The 20,912-nt window shown below is 38.9% G+C and overlaps 1 protein-coding gene across 4 annotated transcripts in view; it reads left to right on the plus strand.

Moving 5' to 3' along the window:
- GADL1 (glutamate decarboxylase like 1) overlaps positions 1-20,912 on the plus strand; it is a 163,353-nt gene that overhangs the window by 10,210 nt on the left and 132,231 nt on the right. Inside the window, exons 2-5 of one of the 4 annotated variants that reach the window (XM_038570623.1) lie at positions 12,821-13,304; positions 16,819-16,998; positions 18,232-18,404; positions 19,567-19,608. In XM_038570623.1, coding sequence (XP_038426551.1) covers positions 18,252-18,404; positions 19,567-19,608 — 195 coding nt within the window. In that variant the 5' untranslated portion in view covers positions 12,821-13,304; positions 16,819-16,998; positions 18,232-18,251. The remainder of the gene's footprint in view (positions 1-12,820; positions 13,305-16,818; positions 16,999-18,231; positions 18,405-19,566; positions 19,609-20,912) is intronic. The other 3 variants (XM_038570624.1, XM_038570621.1, XM_038570622.1) reach the window with 3 other exon arrangements.

A 20,912-nucleotide genomic window follows, 5' to 3' on the forward strand; every position in this document is an offset into this window, starting at 1 on the left:
TAATGTAAGAAGAGTCAATGAAAAATCTCCATTCCTGACATGAGGTGATAATAGGGAGGGAAAAAGAGATTGAATCAAGGGAGACAAGTGTTGAAAGACATGGTATCTATTTCTCACTACTTGGGTTCAAAGCCCACGCGCCGGTAGAGGCATCGATCATTTATATGGTAGGTTTATAGAAACATTGAAGGCAACAACAGAGATCTTTACCAACTTCTCTTGGTGGAAGCCACCTTGTAATCTCTTCAAAGCAAAAGGATGGCTCATTGAAGTTGGATGAGGAGAGAGAAGCTGGATTTAGTCTTTTTTTTTTATTTTTATTTATTTATGATAGTCACACAGAGAGAGAGAGAGAGGCAGAGACACAGGCAGAGGGAGAAGCAGGCTCCATGCACCGGGAGCCCGACGTGGGATTCGATCCCGGGTCTCCAGGATCGCGCCCTGGGCCAAAGGCAGGCGCCAAACCGCTGCGCCACCCAGGGATCCCTGGATTTAGTCTTTTAAGGTGTGGATGTGGCTCTTTCAGAGGAAGGGGGTTGGATCAAGTACTCTTGATCTTTCCAAGGGTCCCTCTCTGATGAAGATGAAGGCAGAAATCATGGGATGGACCTCCTCTATGGGGGAGGTGATGAAGGATGTGGCATAAGCCCAGAGAGTCTATACCATTATCAACAGCCAAGGAAAGGTCACCTCAGTCATGGAGCACCCCAGTATCTGACCAAGGTGAGGGAGAAGAGACCATGAATATGCCTCAGCTGTGATGGCTAGGTGGTAAAGGATGTAGAAAGTGAGATTGTCCAGAGACAAAGGTGCCAGGGGACACTATGCTAGGACCAAGGACCTTACCATTCTTCTACCATCTTGAAATTGAGTAACTTGCTTTTCTACCCATATACCTAGAAGTCATCAAGAAGAGTATCAGAAGAAGGGAAGGGAAAGTGGAAATCTTAGAGATCAAGTATTTTTACACAGTAAAACTGAGCATTGTCTAAAGAGACTGTTTAATTTATTATATTTGACCCAATTTTAACTGGATTGGACTAAATAAGGTAAATGCTGTTACCTCTTTCCAGCAATGAGGCCTCATGGGAAAGACAAGATATTAGAGATAAGAATAAAAATACTTAAATTTTCTTAGTATACCGTGTGTCATAAAGGTAATGATGCCACAAATAAGCTTGAAACAAATGAAACTGGCTGCTTCAGCCATTACCATTTGACACCGATACTGTCTTTGAGGAGTGCAGTTGCCAAAAGTAAATATGCACAAAGCTAGGCCTTAGGTCTTCTGATGAAGCTCCCATGGTAAGTGATACTTAGCAGAAAAGTTATTTATTTTTTAAAGAGGGAAAAGCAATGGGTATCAAATGTCAGTCCAGTCACATTGTAATTTGAAGCTAAAGTATTACTTCATTCATTCATGCCTACAAACTTTTAAAGGCAATGTAATATGGAGAGGCTTTTGCCATAAAACAGCTTTGCTGTGTTTGAAATCATCTCCATGGCCCTAACAACCACCTTCTTCATCATTTCCTCCCAGGAACCACCACCATGGCAGTCCAGAAACATTTTAGGAATTCACAGTAGTATAGAGCATTGATGAGGACCTCTTATAGAATTGTTGGGATATGGGGCACCTGGGTGGCTCAGTGGTTGAGCATTTGTCTTCAGCTCAGGTAGTGATCCTGGGGTCCTGGGATGGGGTCCCACATCAGGCTCCCTATAGGGGGCCTGCTTTTCCTTCTGCCTATGTCTCTGCCTCTCTCTGTGTGTCTTTCATGAATAAATAAATAAAATCTTAAAAAAAAAAGAAATGCTGGGATGTGATTTGTGTTCATTACATGAATAGGATTCTAACTGAAAAATGGTTCTAGCCATAGAATCATTGACACGTGGAGTGGCAAGACATCTTGTAGAGCATCATTTAACCAGAGTAAAGTTCTACTAGCAGTCACAGAATTATGTAGGGCTAGACTTGGGGCTAGAACTCCCCCCATCCCAAATTCCAAAATGTTCTTTCTGTACATATTGTCAGAGAAGATCATTAAAAGTAAGAAATCAACACTGTAAGATACTATCAAATCAGAGTTAAATTTTACGTTTGTTTCCACCAGCATCTGAGGTGTAGTGCTAAGAATTTCAGTATTTGGGAGCTTCTTAATGGGAAATATTACAGAGCAACTATCTAAATTACTGGATGTCAGCAGGCCATTGTTAAATATTAAAATCTGTTTTGGTGATTTCGCTGCAGCACTGACAAATTTTGAATTTCCACACTCCAATTTTTGCCTATTAAATATATTGCTAAGTCCTCCTTTTGTTTGAGTTTCTTGCTGATAAGACTATTCTCAATTCAGCACTCTGGATGTTGTGTTGTTTGATCTCCTAATGCTCTGCATCGACTTTCAAAATCAATAGAGACTTAGTTGGTATTTTATGACATATCTTATCTGTTCTTTCAAATGCTATGCAGACCAAAAAATACATCCAAGGAACATATTTTCTTCATATGCATTTTCATCATGGTATATTCTGTTATGCCATCAGCTCAGTTTTATTTCAGTACCTAATTTGTGTGAAGCACTGATAGAGGAGAAAGAAAATCTATGAAAAATTGAATTTCCTAATATTTGTCGGTGGCCTTATTTTTCAAGTTGATGGCACAACAAAAGAGAATTTCAGAAAGTAAGTGTGGAACATACATATGATGACAGTTTTGCCCAGAAGTGTTCAATACAATATGTCAGTTTAGCAGTTAATTGTTCTCTTATTGTTTCACGTGTTAGAGAGGCCGCATGGTTTAGTGAAAAAAGAAGAGACATTGCAATCAATCATAGTTTGAATATCAGCACTACTATTTATTATACCAGCTATGTGACCTCCACAAAGTTAATTAACTTCTCTGATCCTCATTTTCATATTTATGGAAATGGGAATGATACTCATTGCATGAGGTGTCATAAAAAGCTGTGTAAAAACATGTAAGTGTCTAATACAGTGTCTGTCTGGGCCACAGGCATTCAAAAATGGTAAATATTTGTCTTGATTTGGGTTTTCCAGAAGTAGACCATAAGTCAAGGATTAGAGCATAATTAGTTATTTTGGAAGGTGGTTTCAGAGATAGCTAATGTAGAATATATTATAAAGCAAGGTATCACTATGGGTAATTGAAGCTTAATTCTGCTGGAGAACTCAGGTTATTAGTGAAGAATAGACACCTCAGAGTTATCCCATATAAAAGACAAAAGAGCTGAATATTTATACATTAATTTCTATCAGTGATTGGTTGAGGGATACTGAGAGGCAACTATTAATTTTTTGGAGCTTCACGCTTGCCACATAAATGGGCAGAGAAGGTTTTGCCAAAATAGAAAGGCTTCAGGGAGAGAAATGCAAATGATTGACTTGGGCATCAGATGGCTTGAGTACAGATACACACGTGAAAAACTGCTCTACTCCATTTTTGTTAACTATTACTACATTTTCTTACTGAAGGACTTTTGTTTCCCTAGCTCCCTACCCCGGGGTGTGCCAAAACCACTTCATACCAGCTCATGAGAGTGTTACATATTCAGAAATGTTGTAAGCCAATTATTAAACTGTTAGTATCTTGAAATTAGGCCATTAGGAACTTTTACACCATAAAAATCAACAAGTGCTACCAATAAGAAACCAGCTTACTAGTGCACTACTGTCCTCATCCCTCTTCTCCCAGTATATGGAGAATAGGAGTTGCTTGCATAGTCTCAGGAATCAGATAGACCTGAGTTCAAATTTGAGCTCTGACACCTTTTGGCTATGTAGCTATGGGCAAGTTACCTAACTTATGTGGGCCTCAGTGTCCTCATCTGTAAAATGGATGTGTATATAACCTGTACAGCTGTGGTAAAGATGAAATGCAATAACATATTATAATGTAAGGAGTATTCTGGAAGAAGGTATTTATCATACAAATTAAGCCTTATATAATTATGGGAGAGGCTGAGGAAGGAAACTTCCATAAAGAGGAATTGGAAATCAGAGAAAAGTCACTAACTAGTCTTCTGAAGTACCGGCAAGAATGGGACATTTGGAGCTTATAGAGGAATCTGGGAATGCAGGCAGGTACAGTTGCCAAAGTGTGACCAAGAGCAGAGCTGGAGAAAGAAACCTCTTTCTCTGATTAGCTTTCATCTTTGAGAATCAAGAACCACAAATTCAGTTGAGAGAAGAGACAAGGACAAGCTGATATATGCTGGCATGTCTGCAAGTACTCATCACCATATCTGACATCAAAGACGGTCAGAGAGGCTGGGTCACTGCTTCACTTCTGAATGTAGACCCAAGAGTCACAAAGAAAAATGGATTAGGAACCATCCAGAGGGCAGAAGCAGACCCCATTTAATATGTTCAATGTGTCCTTGGCTAGGTTTCAGAACTGCTGTGGACCAGTGACTGGCCCTGTGTCTTCCATTCTTTCCTGGGAATGTCTATGGCAGTAATCCTGTCCTCACTATTTTATGTTGAGTGTGGTGTCTGATACTTTGTGTTTTTAGTTTTTATGGGTCCCTGAACCAAGAGCAGCTGCAACTGAACTGCCTTATATGCTTGTAGACCTGATACAAATCATGAGATCCTGGACTACAAGTCTGTTTCTGTAACAGGATGAGATTTGGGAAAATTTGGAGATGGGAATAAGCATATCTTGTAGGTGGAAGAAATATGAATAATTTTTAGTAAGAGGGTGAACTCTAGTATATTAGGAAAAAAATGGCTTCAAATTCCTTTATTCCTTCCTAGTATGCATACCACTTTGCAACATGACAATGTTTTCTGCCCTTAAGAGGTGGGCTTTTTTTCTTTCTTTGAATCCAACGGTTTTTGTGACTTGCTTTGATCAACAGAGTGTGGCAGAGGTGATGTTATGTGGCATACAGTCCAAGGCCTCAAGAGACTTTGCAGCTTTTGCCTTCACTGTCTTCAAACCTGCTGTCACCTTGAGAGGAAGATCAGTCTAATCTCTTTGGAAATGAAAGCCTTTGTGGAGAGAAAGGTCCAGCTTTCCCAATATTTCCAGATGAGTTCAGCTCCCAGCCAATGCACAAGCTAATGCAGTTGTGTGAGTGAGCCCAGGCAAGACCAGCAGAGTCACTCAGCCAAGCCACAGAATCATGAGAAACGATATATCATTGTTGTTTTAAACTACTATGTTTTGGGGTCATTTGTTACATAACTATAGCTAACTGATACCATCCTCCCAATAAATCATTTTTAGATTTAACTTAACCAGAGTGAGTTTTAGTTGTTTGTATCTTCACAGGATTGCTGTGTGGGATAAATATGCTACTATTTGTAAAGGACTCACCAAAAACCTGGCATGTAGTAAGTCCTAAATAAATCCTAGCTACTATTATATGAAATAAGTTCCAGATGCTTATGAAAGATGATGTATGGACAGCTCTTAGAGGCTCTTTAGAAGAGAGCACATGACCATCAAACAATCTGTGTGCCACAAAAATCTCACTTTTCTTAAATTCAAAATTAGGACATTTGCTAAGTTATCTGTAAGTGACTGTCAAGCTCCAAGATCCCATGTTCCTACACAAAACTGGCAGCAAACCAACCTTGGCCCATATTCTAGATGGATAGAAACTCATGCCTCAGTGGGTCTCAGCTATAGATTAACCCATACCAATGCCTTTATGTTCTCTTATGCTGTGTTCTGTACTTCATTTATCAACATCAGAGTAGCAATGAGATGTATGTGCATCCCCGAGAGCAACCACATTTGGCACTTCATGGGTACCATCTATAGTAGCTTATGTGACTGTGTTGGCTCTTAGATAGGTTAAAATTTTTATAATATTTGCTCTAATTTTATATGGGGGCAAGGCTGATTCTGTGTAGCATAAAGGATGAGAAGGAAGATGCTGGTGGCAGACTCACCTTCTTTCATATTTCACTGAATAGTTCATCTCTGTCCCTAAATTTGCATACTTCACTCAGCAATGCATTTGTCCTGCAGGTGACAGAGTCTTTCCTCATAGAAGGCAGTTTAGACCATCTATTTTTACCTTAAAATGCTCCTTGGAAGGGTCTTACTGCCTTTCTAAGCAGCTTCTCAGTATATTCCTCACAATCACATGGAATAGACTCAATAAAAGAGTTTTGGTAAGTGCAGTTTTCTGCATTTGAGGTTGGCCTCGTGTGAGTGTCACAACATGTGTGTTGAGGTGCTAAAGAGATGAGAATAGCTGTCCTCTACTCATCTAGAAGATGATCTGTCAAAGGCCTGGGCTAGGAGGCAGAACTCTGGGCACAGATGAGCTTCATATCAGAGTTAATCAACAGATCATGCAAATGAGGCACCCATTTATAGCATTTATTTAAATTTTCATTTAAATTGCTGGTTAAATGGAATACATTTAAAATTCTGAAGTCAACACTTGAGCAAATTGGTTTTAAAACTATATATTAAATTGCAGCACATTGCAATTTAATGCATAGTTCCAAGATAATTGCTTATTGCTTTAGGAGTACAAAATATATGTCCAAATAGTTTAGTATGGTTGATGAGACACAGAAGCAGTATCTTCTTGTTTGCCTTTTTTTGAAAAAAGTTAGAATGTGGTAATTAGCAACATGATGTCTGAACTCAGGGTATCTGTCTTTGAATTCTGCCTCTACCACTTACTAGCTCTCTAATTTAGGCAGTTTTCTTAATTTCTCTGTCCTCAGTTACTCTATCTGTAAAATGGAGTTAATAAATATATTTTCCTCAGAGGGTTATTATGAGGATTAAATGAAGTAATTTGTACAAGGTGCCTAGCTCAGTACCTGATCTATTATAAATATCCAATTAATGTTAACTCCTGTTATTATTTTATAAGTCTGTTGTGGCATCTGCTACTAGAAAAGATAAAATCACGCAAGTGGCTTCATCCGTGGCTTGCAATATATATCTTTTTGGCAGTTTTGTACTAAACTCTTTTTGCTAAGACAGTACTCTACCCATTGACCTCAACCATCCAGATTTGTACTTAAGAATAATATGTTTTCAAAGAGAAAAAAACACCAAATTATTTTCTGACAGTAATTGGGAGATCTCCAAGTTTCAGAGAACAATACAAATAGATGGGGGATTCTGAAGGTCCAGAGAGTATACTGAGTATGGTCTGTCTGGTTGGTTTTAACTTTCCTTACTTGGAATTGGCTATAGAAGCTAAGTTATTCAGAGTATGAGTTATGGCTCTCTGGTTGCACAGAAGATTGAATGACTCTTGCTTATTTTTAGGGGGAGTTTATTGAAAGAATATGGGAACTCACAGAATTGGAGAGAGAGATAAATAATTAGGCCTTTGAAAAGACAGGAGCCAAGGCAACTCTGGAGATCTGAAATACTTGGTACTTAGAGATAGCCAGAAAAGAGCATAACTTTAATTGACAATCATCACAAGACTGTCTGGTGGGGGAAGGCTGGTTCCATTTGGGATGTTGGTTAGCCCCAAAATGCTCTAAGCAAACAAACTAACTAAAAATGGGTATTCTCCCTAATTCAGCCTTATCTCAAAAAACACAGAAGTCACTGATGCAGCAATGAGTTAAATCTGATGTTTCACAAATAAATGTGTACAAGAAGTAAGATGAAGAGTCAGGACAAGGAGCCAAGATGGCACAGGAAAAAAATAATAACAAAAACTGTGATGACTAGCGTGGAAATGACTAATGAAGGGACACACAGTGAGTACAGTTCCTGGGGAATACATTGTGCCTTGGTGCAGTAGCACCTGCTGAGCCAAATGAAAGTGAATCTTCCATAGCCAAGTTCTCCAGCCTGAGGCTGAACCATGGGGCTGAAATTTACTATGTGGGTAAGACAAATTCAGTTTTCTTATAGAGCCTGACTACATTCAGGTCCTTGCAATGTGAAGTTGTACCCATATGAAAAGTTCATAATATTTAGAAGTGGGATGGTGGGTGGGTGGGGTTTCAAGAGCTGCTTATCAATATGACAAGCTAAGCATACAATAGCAGCTTATCACATAATAGTTACTCAGGCAATAGAAATAAATGGCTCTAGAAAACCTACTCTCTTGAAAATATCGCAAGGTTACCATATTCCTGGCCTTGATATCTAATATCAAGTGTGTATAAAGGTCATATACCTAAACATCACAAAAGCCATAAATGACAAGCCCATAGTTAATGTCATCTTCAGTGGTAGAAAGCCTTTCTTCTAAGATCAAGAACCAGACAAAGAGGCCCCCTCTCATAGCTTTTATTTTTTTATTTTTTTATTTTTTTAAATTTTTATTTATTTATGATAGTCACACAGAGAGAGCGAGAGAGGCAGAGACACAGGCAGAGGGAGAAGCAGGCTCCATGCACCGGGAGCCCAATGTGGGATTTGATCCGGGGTCTCCAGGATCGCGCCCTGCGCCAAAGGCAGGTGCTAAACCGCTGTGCCACCCAGAGATCCCTCTCTCATTGCTTTTATTAAACAGTTTTAGAATTCATACCCAGAGCAATTAGACAGGAAAAAGAAATTAAAGACATCCAAATTGAAAAAGAAGTAAAACTGTCACTATTTACAGATGATATAATATTATAAATATAAAACCCTAAGGACTCCATCAAAAAGTTGTTAGAACTAATAACGAATTTGGTAAAGTTGCAGGATACAAAATCATATACAAAAATCTGTTGTATTTCTATACATTAATGAACTATCAGAAGGAGAAATAAAATAATTCCATTTACAATTTCATCAAAAAAGAATAGAATACCTAGGGATAAATTTAACCAAGCAAGTGAAAAGCTATAAGAAAACTTATATTGAAAACTATAAGACATTATGGAAAAAAATGGAAGAAAACACAAATAAATGGAAAGATATTCCATGTTCATGGATTGGAAGAATTAATATCATTAAAATGCCCATACTACCCAAAACAATGTACAGATTTGATGAAATCACCATCAAAATTCCAATGGCAGATTTCCAAATAGAACAAATAGTCCCAAAATTTGTATGGAACCACAAGTGTGTGCACACACACAGATGCACACACAAAGTCCAAAAAGTGAAAGCAATTTTGAGAAAAAGGAACAAAGCTGGAGGCATCATGCTCCATGATTTCAAGCTATAATACAAAACTATAGTAATCAAAACAATATGCTATTGGCATTAAAACAGACATATAGATCAATGGAACAGAATACAGCCCAGAAAAAAACCCACACATATATGGTCAATTAGTTTATGACAAAGGAGCCAAGAATATGCAATGAGGGAAAAGACGGTCTCTTTAATAAATGGTGTTGAGAAAACTAAAACTGTATAATCACATGCAAAAGAATGAAACTCAACGACTATCTTATACCATACATAGAAATTAACTCAAAATGGATTAAAAATTTGAACATAAGGCTGAAACCATAAAACTCCTAGAAGAAAACAAAGGCAGTAAGCTCCTAGACATAAGTCTTGGAGATGATTTTTTAAATGATCTGAAACCAAAAATCAAGAGCAACAAAACCAAATATAAATCGGTGGGACTGGATCATACTGAAAAGCTTCTGCACAGCAAAGGAAACCATCAACAAAATGAAAGGGTAACGCAACGAATAAGAGAAAGTATTTGTAAATTGTATCATTTGACTAGCATCCTGGATTCTGAGACACGGGATCTCATAAAACAAAATCCTGGGTGATAGGAGTATGTCACCTCCAAGAAATGTTATATGTTCCACAATGCTTTGCAATTAGGAGATGATGCATGGATGCACAAATGATTTTTTTCCTGTCTTCTTCTGTCACCTTTTCATCCAAAGATCATTAGAACATAGACTTGCTGGAGAATGGGAAACTATCCTATCTTTGGACAGCTCTAGAGCTCATTAGAAAGACATGGAATTCCTGACTTCAAGTTTGCAGCAAAACACTTGTAGAGGAGATATTAAATAAATATAAAGCTACCATCCTGTTCACTATCTAGTTCATGTCCTCCCTCTCCCTAACCCGGATTTTTGCCATCATATCTCCCCACCTCTAACTTTTGATCTCCCATCTGACCTCTACATCTATACCCCCTAAATCTTTCTAAAGCTCTCTTCTTATACCATTTGACATTCACAATGCTTTTCTGAGCAGCAGAGTAGCCTGGGCTGATACAGTTGTGCCCTCCTAACACTCACTTCTCCCCTCTACAGACCCTGCCTCTTGAACAAACAAATTCTCGAGAATTCCTGGGCACCAACCTACACCTTCATTTCTTTGCCTAGTTCATGCTACTTTTTTATCATGAATGTTTGACCATGACCTTTGTTTCTACTCCATGATAACCAATTCCTACTAATCAGTCAGAAGTCTTGATTATCCACAGTCACCCCACCGTACTCTTGCTTAACCTGTGGTTTTTCCAGTGGTCCCCATATCATGGTAGGGTTCCACCATTTACCTGGTGGCTAGATGCCAAACCCAAGACTCACCCTAGATGAGGTGATCCCTTGTTTTCTTGACCCCTTACATCCAATCCACTAGCAAGTTCTCTTGGCTTTACCACTAAAATGTCTCCCATATTGCACAACGTTGCTACATCACCACTGTTACCTCCACATCAAAGCCACCGTATCTGTTGCCTGGACTTCCAGGGAGCTTCCTCCATAATCTCTCTATTTCCATATGTGCCTCTGCATAGAACGAAAGTAATCGTTTATAAATGTAAATTAGATCATGTTGCTCCTCTGTTTATAATTTTTAAAAATATTTTATTTATTTTTGAGAGAGAGAGAAAGAGAGAGAGAAGGAGCACAAGCTGGGGGGAGGGGGCAGAGGGAGAAACAGACTCCCGGTCGATCAGGGAGCACAATGCAGAACTCCATCCCAGGATCCTGGGATCAAAACCTGAGCTAAAGGCAAATACTTAATTGACTGAGTCACCCAGGGCCCTGATCCTCTGTTTAAAACCTTTAAATGGATTCCGGTTGCTTTTAGAATAAAATCCCTTACCTGGTCTGCCTCCTATCAGTCTTTCCAAAGCTCAGTTTATTCCTTCCTTTTTCCTCACACTTAGGCTGTAGGATCTTTTTCTATTTCTTTCAGAGGCCGATTTATAGATTATTTGCATTTTCTGTTCCTTCCTTCTAGGCTATTCTCTTTACACCTCTTTTTGCATCTGGCTCCTTTTCCTTTTTCACATGTCAATACAAACATCTCTTCCTCAGAAATAGGAAGAGATCCGGTTCCCCATGACCGGATCTAAAATAGCTCCTTCTTATTCTATTGAGTTATTCAGTTAATTTCCTTTAGAGCATTTATTAAGGTCTGTAATTATTTTAATTAGCTATCCATTTGCCTTTTTATTCACTACATCTTCCATCTACCCCAAGTAAATGTAAATTTGTGTCTTCTTGTTCATCCAGAACATGACAGGCACTAAATTAATATTTACTGAATAGTTGAATGAAAGGCCGTCCTAACTACCATCAAGTCCAGGAGGACTTTCTGCTTCTCACATGCAGAAGCTCTTCTCTGGAGTTTCAGTGTGTTTTCTCTGCCCACAAGCATCATGCTTTATAGAACACGGGATGGGTGGGATTCCAGGTATTCATAAACGTGTATAATTTTCCTTATTAGATTTTGAGGTCACCAGCTATGTGTCTGATTCATCTTTGAGTCTCCACAGTGCCCATCCCAATGTTTTGCACACCGTATTCAATAAATACTTCAGAAAGTATAAATAGAAGAAGTAGCAACTCACTGTGGATTTCAACTAAGGAGAACTTATTCCTCAAATATGACTTAACCAATGATATAAATGTTCTTTTCCTTTCTTCCTTTCTTTTTCTTTCTCCCTCTCTTCCTTTCTTTCCCTCTTCCTTTTCTTTCTCTTCCTTCCTTCCTTCCTTCCTTCCTTCCTTCCTTCCCTCCTTCCCTCCTTCCCTCCTTCCTTCCTTCCTTCCTTCCTTCCTTCCTTTTCCTTTTGCCAATGTATACCCATCTTTAGCTGACTAAAATTGAAGCATAGTTTTGCCTTTTACTCCTACAAGTGGGTTGCACCATGGGAATTATTCAATCTCTAACTAACCTTTTTGATTCTACAGAATCACAGAGGTAGATTCAGAATCTAAATCCCTGCATTTGTTACTATTATCCAAATCTTCAGAGGTTTTTCTGCCACTGCTATGTATTGTTATTATTTCTTTTTTTTTTTTTTATGATAGGCACACAGTGAGAGAGAGAGAGAGAGGCAGAGACACAGGCAGAGACACAGGCAGAGGGGGAGAAGCAGGCTCCATGCACCGGGAGCCTGACGTGGAATTCGATCCCGGATCTCCAGGATCGCGCCCTGGGCCAAAGGCAGGCGCTAAACCACTGCGCCACCCAGGGATCCCTATTTCTTACTCTTTGTTTATTTCTTATAGTCTTCTTCCTTGTAGGTTGTCCTATAGACAACAAAGGGTAACAAAGTTACCCTCTCATTGATATGTTGTTTTGAGTAGCAAAATGGCTTAAAAATGGTGTGAAATTTGAAAGGGATGCAAACAATTTAAGAGCCTGGAGTACTAGCCAGGTATTATAAACTAAATTAGGTATCCACTCTTTTGAGGTTAGATGAGACATCTGACATAGAAAACTTCAGAACAGAGGAGTGTCTCCTCAACTTTCAACTGTATTTTCTCTCACTCTATTTCCCTAATTATTCTCTTTCTGGATGTTTAGCAAATTGAGAACAGACACTCTGTGTTGTTTATGTCTATATCCCCAGGCATCAGGTTGGGTGCTTGGCACATAGTAGTCCTTTTTTAATTTATTAATTAATGCTATCCTCTTTTTCAGGCTTTGATTCTCATGCCTATCTTGGACTGACTTGCTGGGCTTACCAGGTCCTGACCCTCAGAACTCCCTTGGTCCTCAATGTCCTTTGCACAAGTTTTCTGAAGAGTTCCTTGGTTCCCACCTAGATGCCTGGATTCATTTTTTTTTTTTTTATTGTTCCTCCTTCCTATCGTTTGCAGCAAGGATTATTTTTCTATGGCTAATTTTTTTCTTAACAATTAAAGTCTTGGATGGGACACTTGCCTCTACCTGGCAAACTTTCTGACAAAGACCTAAGGCTATTAATTCTAGCCTTTACGTGAGCCAACAATGTAATGTGGGTGCCAAAAGAGAGTTCATGTAGACTCAGTCACATTAATAGTTACTACTTATTGTTCACTTTACTCCCTTCCTGGCACTTTGCTCAGCAGCTTGCATGCTTTGCCACATTTAACCCTTCCAATGACTCAATAAAATGGACATGGCTATTTTCCCCCTTTGTCAGGTAAGAAATCCAAATCAAATGGAAATTAAATAACATGGATGAAGTAACAGAAACACAATTAGAATTTGGGCCAGGATCTACCTGATTTCAAAGCTTAAGCTTTGTGACAAACTGGGGTGCTAATGGAAACCTTGTTAATGGAATCATGGTGACCAGAGCACGGGAGATATGAATTCATTCTATTTAGTGCTGGGGATACCACACCTGGAGTTTTGTACTAGGCCTCATTTTATAAGATAGAAATAAACTGACCCAGACTAGTGACCATGGGTTACTCAGACACAAATGAACTAACTGGAGCAGTTAACTAGCAAAGAGAGAGAGAGAGAGAGAGAGAGAGAGAGAGACAGAGAGACAGAGAGAGAGAGAGAGAGAGAGGGAGAGAGAGGAGAGTGATAGAAGTCATTCTATATTTGGCTTAGAGTTCTATGGAAGATAAATGAGACTCACTTTGTCTACCTACTTACTGCAAAAGCCTGTGGAAATGACATGATGCATATTTGAAGTCACTATAAGAAAAATGTTTGTGACCATTCCAGCTGTCAGTGGAGTGGTACTTTAAGTGACAAAGTTTTAAAATTATTATTAATTACTGCAGATATTCAAAGAGAAGACAAATCCTCTAATTGAAAAGTTTCCTCTTATACCTTAATTTCTCCTATAACCCTAAGCCTTAACCTCAAATGTCTGCACTGTTTATGTTCAAAACAAAACTTCTCTTTAGTGTCCTTCTCATAGCACTTGGCACCTACTATCTTGTAGTGTGTGGTCATTCCGTACTCTGAGGCTGTCCATTACAAGGACAGGAACTGACTCTACTTCATCTTGCTTTCATTATTACCTCCCTAATATAGCCTTACAAACTGTAGATGCTTGCAAAGCAGCATCTTACTGCTCTTTCATAGAACTTCAATGTTATTTACTCTGGTTTCACTACCTACTAGCTTCGTGACATTGGGCAAGCCAGTTCAACCCTGTCTTAGTTTCCTCAGCTATAACACTGAGTCACTGGAGTTTTTGTGACAAACAAATTTGTTAAATCTATAAAACTTCAAGAACAGAGCCTGCCACATAGCGTGTATGTGTCTTGTATTGATGTAAATGTTGAACTCTGGAAAGCTGCTCATGCAGTAGGGGCTGAACTATTGACTGCCATCTTGGGGCAGGAACATCATGGCGGGAAGTTCTGCTCTCATCACAGAGGCAATCCCCTACACTGTGGCCCCTCTTTCTACTCTTCCACAAGGGGTAACTCACTGGCCCCTTGTCTAGAGTTCATTATCTCGGCTATTTGACCACTTTCTACTCTGGTAGCTTACTATCACATGGAGATTCACTTATGTTCTATGCACTGATGCATTTTTAAAAAGACTTTATTTATTATTTATTCATGAGAGACACAGAGAGGCAGAGACATAAGCAGACTCCTGTAGGGAGCCTGATACAGGGCTTGATCCTAGGACTCTGGGATCACGCCCTGAGCTGAAGGGAGATCCTCAGTCACTGAACCATCCAGGCATTCTACACTTGTGTATTCAATAAGTGTTACTGATTGCCTATTACTGGCAACTAAAATTTATTGAGTTGGCTAATATTAATGACATTTATTGAGTGCTCACTATGTAGCAGGCATTGCTGTCTTTGTCTCTGTTAATTCACTTAATCCTGCGTCAAAGGAAGGGCCCCTGTTCAATATCCAAAACACTATTTGAAGTTGAATTTATTGTTTGTTCAAAAAGGAAATCTGTACGTCTCTTTAAACAAAGCAAAAGTTGAGCTTATATAGAGCATCAGAAGGCCTGGAATTGAGGAGCTGGTGGAAATCCAGAAGTTAGAGAGTTTAGAGGTTGACTGCTTTTCACATTTAGAAGCATGGTGCACAGGGTGAGACTTGATGGACTTTCAGAAGTCAAAAGCCTACAAGAAAGAGAAGGACAGAGCATGGAAAGAGAGTGGCTGCCGCACAAAGTATGGATAAAAGAGAATAGGGGAGGTCTCTATTAGTGGTATCTTTCACAGTCCATAGATCACAACTCAGTTTTGCCTGTTGCCCCTGCTCCCTGGTTCTTCTTCTGGTCCCTACCGTGTCTTCTCTAGGCCAGGAGTTGTATGAAGTGTATTCTACATCTACCCCATCCCTAGCCAAAGGTGTCTCTTGCTAGGTTAAGTCAGGCAACAGGCAATGACATATCAGAGAAGGAGGACATTATTACTAGTTGGTTGAAGGACTAGGTAGGACTACTTGTATTTAGTGGTTAACAAATGTTTATCAAGCTCCTATAAACTGCCAGGCACTTTCTGGGTGCTACAGAAACAAAAGTGGAACCAATGGATGCAAGCTTACACTCTTAGAGAGCCAAGCCTCTATTGGAGATACACATACTTAGACAAGTAAATGAATGAGTATATGTTATCTGTCACCTGGTGGTCACTGATTTTGAGTCAAATAAAACAGAGAAAGAAGATGGGGTGAGAAGGTGCTACAGTAATATGGTTATCAAGGAAGGCCTCTTTGAGAAGCTCACGTTTAAGGAAAGAATGAAGAATAGTGAAGAGGCCAAATTTGGTGAAATTCAGTGAGCTTGGAGCACAATAAGAAGAGGTGAGGTTTGAAGTCCAATAGATGATGGAGACAGGAGATCATTTAGTCTTAGAGCTCATTATGACTTTGACTTTTTGTTTGATGAGCTAAAGATCCATTGGAAGGTTTAAGTCATCTTGTGAACTGACTTTTCTCTTCAAAGGTATATAGGAGCTACTATGTTGAGCATAGTCCACACACCCTGCAGAGCAAGGGTGAGAGCCATTTGGGGGAAGGGGAGGGATGTTAACTGGGAGGCCACTGCACTGATCCAAGCATTTATGGTGGTTTACGCTAAGGTGGCAGGAGAGGGGGTAATGAAAAACAGTCAGATTCTGGATATATCCTTCATAAAAGATTCTTCCCATTGAAAGACTTCATTATTAACTACCATATACTCTGTGAGTTAGGTTGAAAGTTCTGAGTATGCATCTCAAAAGATCAGTTTGACCTCCTATACAAACTCCAGGGGTCTTTTCCAACCTGGGAAAAGGCAGGTGGTGGAAGAGGCACATTTTCGCCTCTGGCAATAAAATAGAATGTATCTATCAAGAAAAAAGGCATAATCTATATCCAATTCTTTATGGTTTTTAAATTGTATTTTCTCATAGATAATTGCATGAAATATAGGATTTCTTAAATTGATTGCTGTGGGGACAAAGATGACTTAAATTTCAATTTCACTGCTTTTCTGGTTGCAAGTGGGTGTTTGACATTTTTTAGTGTGTGTGTGTGTGTGTGTGTGTGAGAGAGAGAGAGAGAGAGAGAGAGAGAGATTCTGAGAGAGCTATAGAGTGGCTGCAATTGCCTGAACAATAAAAACCTGAAATCCTACTAATGAGGTTAAAAAAACCTAACTTTTTCTGTGTGCCTAATAATAGCACTGCCTACTGACATAACCAGGGTTCCCTGAATAATCGCCCTCTTTTCCAGTTTATTTTTAGGACCTAAAATTTGGGGGAGGAATGTGCCTTTAGGTGTACAGCTCAATTCCAGGGCTTCACCATTTGTCCCTAAAGCATGTTGAATACATCCTTTCAAGTGAAAAATAAGTAAAAGTGAAAGCTGGAACTAAAATTCATCATTGGAGCACTGGATGGTTCAGCCTTCAGGGTGAGGATAAAAGATTGATCCTTCACTGCAGACCCCATCTTTCCCAAATTGGGGAATCTGTGCCATTTTTATCTGCCTCCATGGACACCATTTGAGTTTGCCAGTAATAGAAGTAAAGGGTTTATAAAGGCACAGAATTTTATCAAAACATAGTACTTTGAGGAAAAGGAGGACTTTAGGGCATAATAAATGTCTATAGTGTTGGAGCCCTGGGTAAGTATAAAAATATTTGAAATGTATATTTACCATCAACATATTTAAGGTAGATTTAAAAGTATAAATAAAGCATTGTGCTGGGTGTGGTGCTGAAGGATTGTTTTTAAAAACTGTTTCTGTAAATTTCCACAACTCAGTGAACATGCGCTTCACAGGGAGGAGAGAGAGAGACTGATTAGAGAGAGAATAAAATCCAATCAAAGCTTGTGGCAGATATTGGTGGAATATTTCGGTTAAGTTGCCAGAATTATTTTTGGGGTGGGCTATTTTGGGTAGGCAGTAACCTTTATTCTCAGATATAGATTTCCATGTTGACTTTTAACCTTTAGTCATTGCCTGGCAATTGTACAGTCCTGAAAACGTTCTATTCCATCTTTCTGTCTGTGCCCAAACTGCAAGTTTGAAAAGTTTAAGGGCATCAAGTGTGGGTTTACACCAACCATTATGCGACTCACTTTCTTATATTCTCCCTTCATAAGGAAGTGGCTGAGTACATGGAAGGAGGGGCTCTCAGGGACAAAGCAGTGTCTTTAATATAGAGGGTCATTTAAACATGGGCTTCAAATGCAAAATTAGGAGAGGTGATATGTCAATAATATTTTCTTCCTTAGGAATGACTTATTCCCACAAAGAGGATACATGGCAATCCTTAACAAATTACAAAAGAGCGTGTGTGCACAAAATAGACATGGGCTTGTGTCTACAGCAATCTTTATGTACATGTGTTTCAAAGGTGTTTGCAAGAGTGAACAAAATGAGTTGAGTTTACTTTTCTTGAGCTCCACACTCCCTGATGCTGAACGAGATGCTGTAGGAATGGAGAATAGAATTTCTGTCCTTAACTCTATTATGCCATTGGAAACCATAAAAAAAAACCTGTCAGCTTCAACGCCCCAAAGAAGTATTAATAGAAGATATGCCATTTGAAGCTGTGATAGTGATCCATTTTTTCCCCTTGTGTTTTGTCGTGATCTAATTAGATTATATCTCAAACATGATTTGTTTGTGTGCTTCCAGGAGATACTCATCAACGCGAGATGGTTCCAAGTAAGAGGAGTGCTGTTCTTGTGGATGGGGTTATACTGAATGGCCCCACGACAGATGCAAGAGCAGGAGAAAAATTTGTTGAAGATGCCTGTAGGCTAATAATGGAAGAGGTGGTTTTGAAGGCTACAGATGTCAGTGAGAAGGTAAAAAAATATATATATATATCTATTAGAAATCCTTGGAATGGAAAAGATAAATTCTTTCCAATCTGATGGTTAGATGTAAGGGAGATAGGAAGCTTATGTTGTTATTGCCTCTATACCTTTGTTTCAAGGGGATCCCAGCTACCAAAGTGTATGCCCCCCCTACCCCTCACCCAGTATCTGCTTTCCTGGAAGGTTTGGCTTATAACCTCACAAGCCATCATTTGATGGGAAACTGGCTGAGATCCCAGGCCTTCTGGACATGAAGCACAGGGATGAAACCTTCTGCCCTATAACAGTATAGGTGATCAATAATCTGATGATCTAATATATACACTCTCTAAAACATACTCTGCTCTCCATTTTCTTGGGCACATTCTTTCTATCACTAGTAAAACAACTAGCAGAATGTGGAAAAGACCATGAAAAGTTTTCAAATTTATCTGAGGGTCCTTCCCAGAGCTGGTTTGAGTTTAGACTGGAAATCTTGGATTGTAAAGTCTGACTTCTGACTGGCACCAATTACTGGTTCTAGATTTCAAATTCAGGCTCAAGTTCAGATTCAAACTGATATTGCAATTATTACTAATGACTTCTACTCCTAAAACTACTCTCTATGTGCCAGGTGATGTTCTCAGGACTACTCCCTATGAATTCATGTATTTAATTCTTACAAAACCAAGGGCTGTATGTTTACTCGATTTTAGGGATGAGGAAAGAAGTGAGGCACAAGCAGTTCAAGTACTTTGCCCAATATCCCATGTTAGTAAATATCAGAGCTAGCACTAAAATCCAAGCAGTCTGGCTTCAGTCTGGGCCTTTAACTTCTCCTCTGTATATCTCTTATAATCGCTAAATTATCCTTTATCACATTGATTATCTTTCATATTGAAATTGAACGATCAACAAGCAGATGTATAGGAGGGATTTTGATTCCAATTCTGTTGGTCAAAAATAAATGTCATTTAACAAAAAGATTTTGAATCTGAAGTGGTATTTATTCTGAATTTTTGATCGCATGCATTTGGGAAAACCTATTAGAAAATAGATCGAAGTGTTCTGTGAACTTAGCATAGCCGTATTCAAGGCAAAAATCACTGATGGTATTTCTTGATCATATATTTATAATTGCATATTTTCTGGTCTTATCTGTACTTGTGAGATATTTTGGACCTGCTTTACTTTGGAGCACACTGCTTTTCTGGTAAGCTTATTTTTCTTTTGTAATTGGCCTTTATTCAGTCATTAAATATTAACTGAGTGTTAGCTATGGGTAAACCACTATATTTGACCCTGGGGGATATAAAGACAAATAAGATAAAGGTTCAGCTTTGAACAGAATTTATAGTCTAATTGGAAGGATAAGTTTTCATCGGAAAAAAGATGGGGGGTCCCCAGGCATGTGATAAATGTGTGTGATTGGGGCAGATTTGGGGGATTTCATAGAGGAGTGGACTCTCTGAGCTTTGATGTGGGATGTGAAGATCAAGTAAGATTTTGATGGGCAGTGAGAAGTCAACCCATGTATGTTGAAGAAAGCAGGAAGGTAAGGAATAGAAAGATCATTGCAGAAGGGAACTTTCTCCCTCAAAAAAAAGGGGTTATATAGGTGACTAATGGAAGGTAAGACAAGAAGGGGAAGCTTAGGATCCTAAATTATCAATTAAGGAAGCACATGTTGATTGCAATGGTATAGCCATGCAGGCTCTCCAATTGAAGGTGGGTTGAAAACTCTGTTAGGGTTGGGGGAAGGAGGTGGGAGTTTTTAAGTCACTTAGTCTGACTTTGTTAGAGATCCAACAGGGCACCTTTCAAAGGTGACCTTCAGATAGATCCATCCCCACACTTTGTGAGTTGATTTCTTCTAGTTCCTTCTCTTGTAGACATTCTTTCTCAGCCACCTTTTTTCAAAAACCGGAGTTATAATTTGCATTTAGTAAAATTTGTTCCCTTTTTTGGCATGTAGTTATACGAGTGTATAAGTCACGTAACAACTACACCACAGTCAAGATATAGAGCAGTTCCATCACCCCTCAGATGTCCCTGTGCTCCCTCTATAGTCAACCCTGACCCTTGTCTTAGCCCCTGACAGCCACTGATCTATCTTTCATGCCTGTATTTTTTGCCTTTTCCGGAATGCCAGACAGGTGGAATTCTATCACAATTGTCTTTTTGAGTCTTGCAGTTTTCTCTCAGCAAAATGCATCTCTGAGATTTGATCATGTCATTGTGTAGATAGGGATTTTTTTTTTTTTTACTGCATTTTACTTCATTGCACTTTGCAAATATTATGTTTTTTACAATTTGGAGGTTTGTATACCCCCTGCATCCAGCAAGTTTATCAGTTCCTTTTTTTCAATAGGAAACTATTGAAATTTGGTCACTTCGTGTTTCTGTGTCACATATGGTTAATTCTCAGAATATTTCAAACTTTTTCATTATTACTGTACTTGTTCTATAACATATTATATAACATAGTATATATATTATAACATCATATTATAAAAT

This window comes from Canis lupus, chromosome 23 (genome assembly GCF_011100685.1).
Source record: "Canis lupus familiaris isolate Mischka breed German Shepherd chromosome 23, alternate assembly UU_Cfam_GSD_1.0, whole genome shotgun sequence".
Lineage (NCBI taxonomy): Eukaryota > Metazoa > Chordata > Mammalia > Carnivora > Canidae > Canis > Canis lupus.